General features: G+C 53.1%; 1 protein-coding gene across 1 annotated transcript in view; it reads right to left on the reverse strand.

Annotated features, from left to right (window-relative positions):
• The window catches only part of LOC119588885 (peroxisomal N(1)-acetyl-spermine/spermidine oxidase-like), a 3,440-nt gene that overhangs the window by 3,017 nt on the left and 180 nt on the right, over positions 1-243 (reverse strand). The window contains 1 exon segment of the mRNA XM_037937521.1: positions 65-206. Coding sequence (XP_037793449.1) covers positions 65-206 — 142 coding nt within the window.

Below are 243 nucleotides of genomic sequence, written 5' to 3' on the forward strand. Positions count from 1 at the left end.
AAGACTATAGCCATTCGAAGCCAGATGTGAAAACATAGGACTTTGTTCCTAGGCTAACACCCACCTGTCGGCGTAGCATTTCCCGTACCCGTCGTCGCTGTACTGGGCGAGCACATTGTTTCTTTCACAGATTTCGTACAGGCTTTCGGCCACGTCAAAGCCCGCCAAGTCGGGATTCCGCCCAGACTCCGTTTTGGCTCTCCAGGCTGTGGCAGTGGGAAGAGGGGAAACACTTGCCTATTA

The sequence above is a fragment of the Penaeus monodon genome, chromosome 24 (genome assembly GCF_015228065.2).
Source record: "Penaeus monodon isolate SGIC_2016 chromosome 24, NSTDA_Pmon_1, whole genome shotgun sequence".
Taxonomy (NCBI): Eukaryota; Metazoa; Arthropoda; class Malacostraca; order Decapoda; family Penaeidae; genus Penaeus; species Penaeus monodon.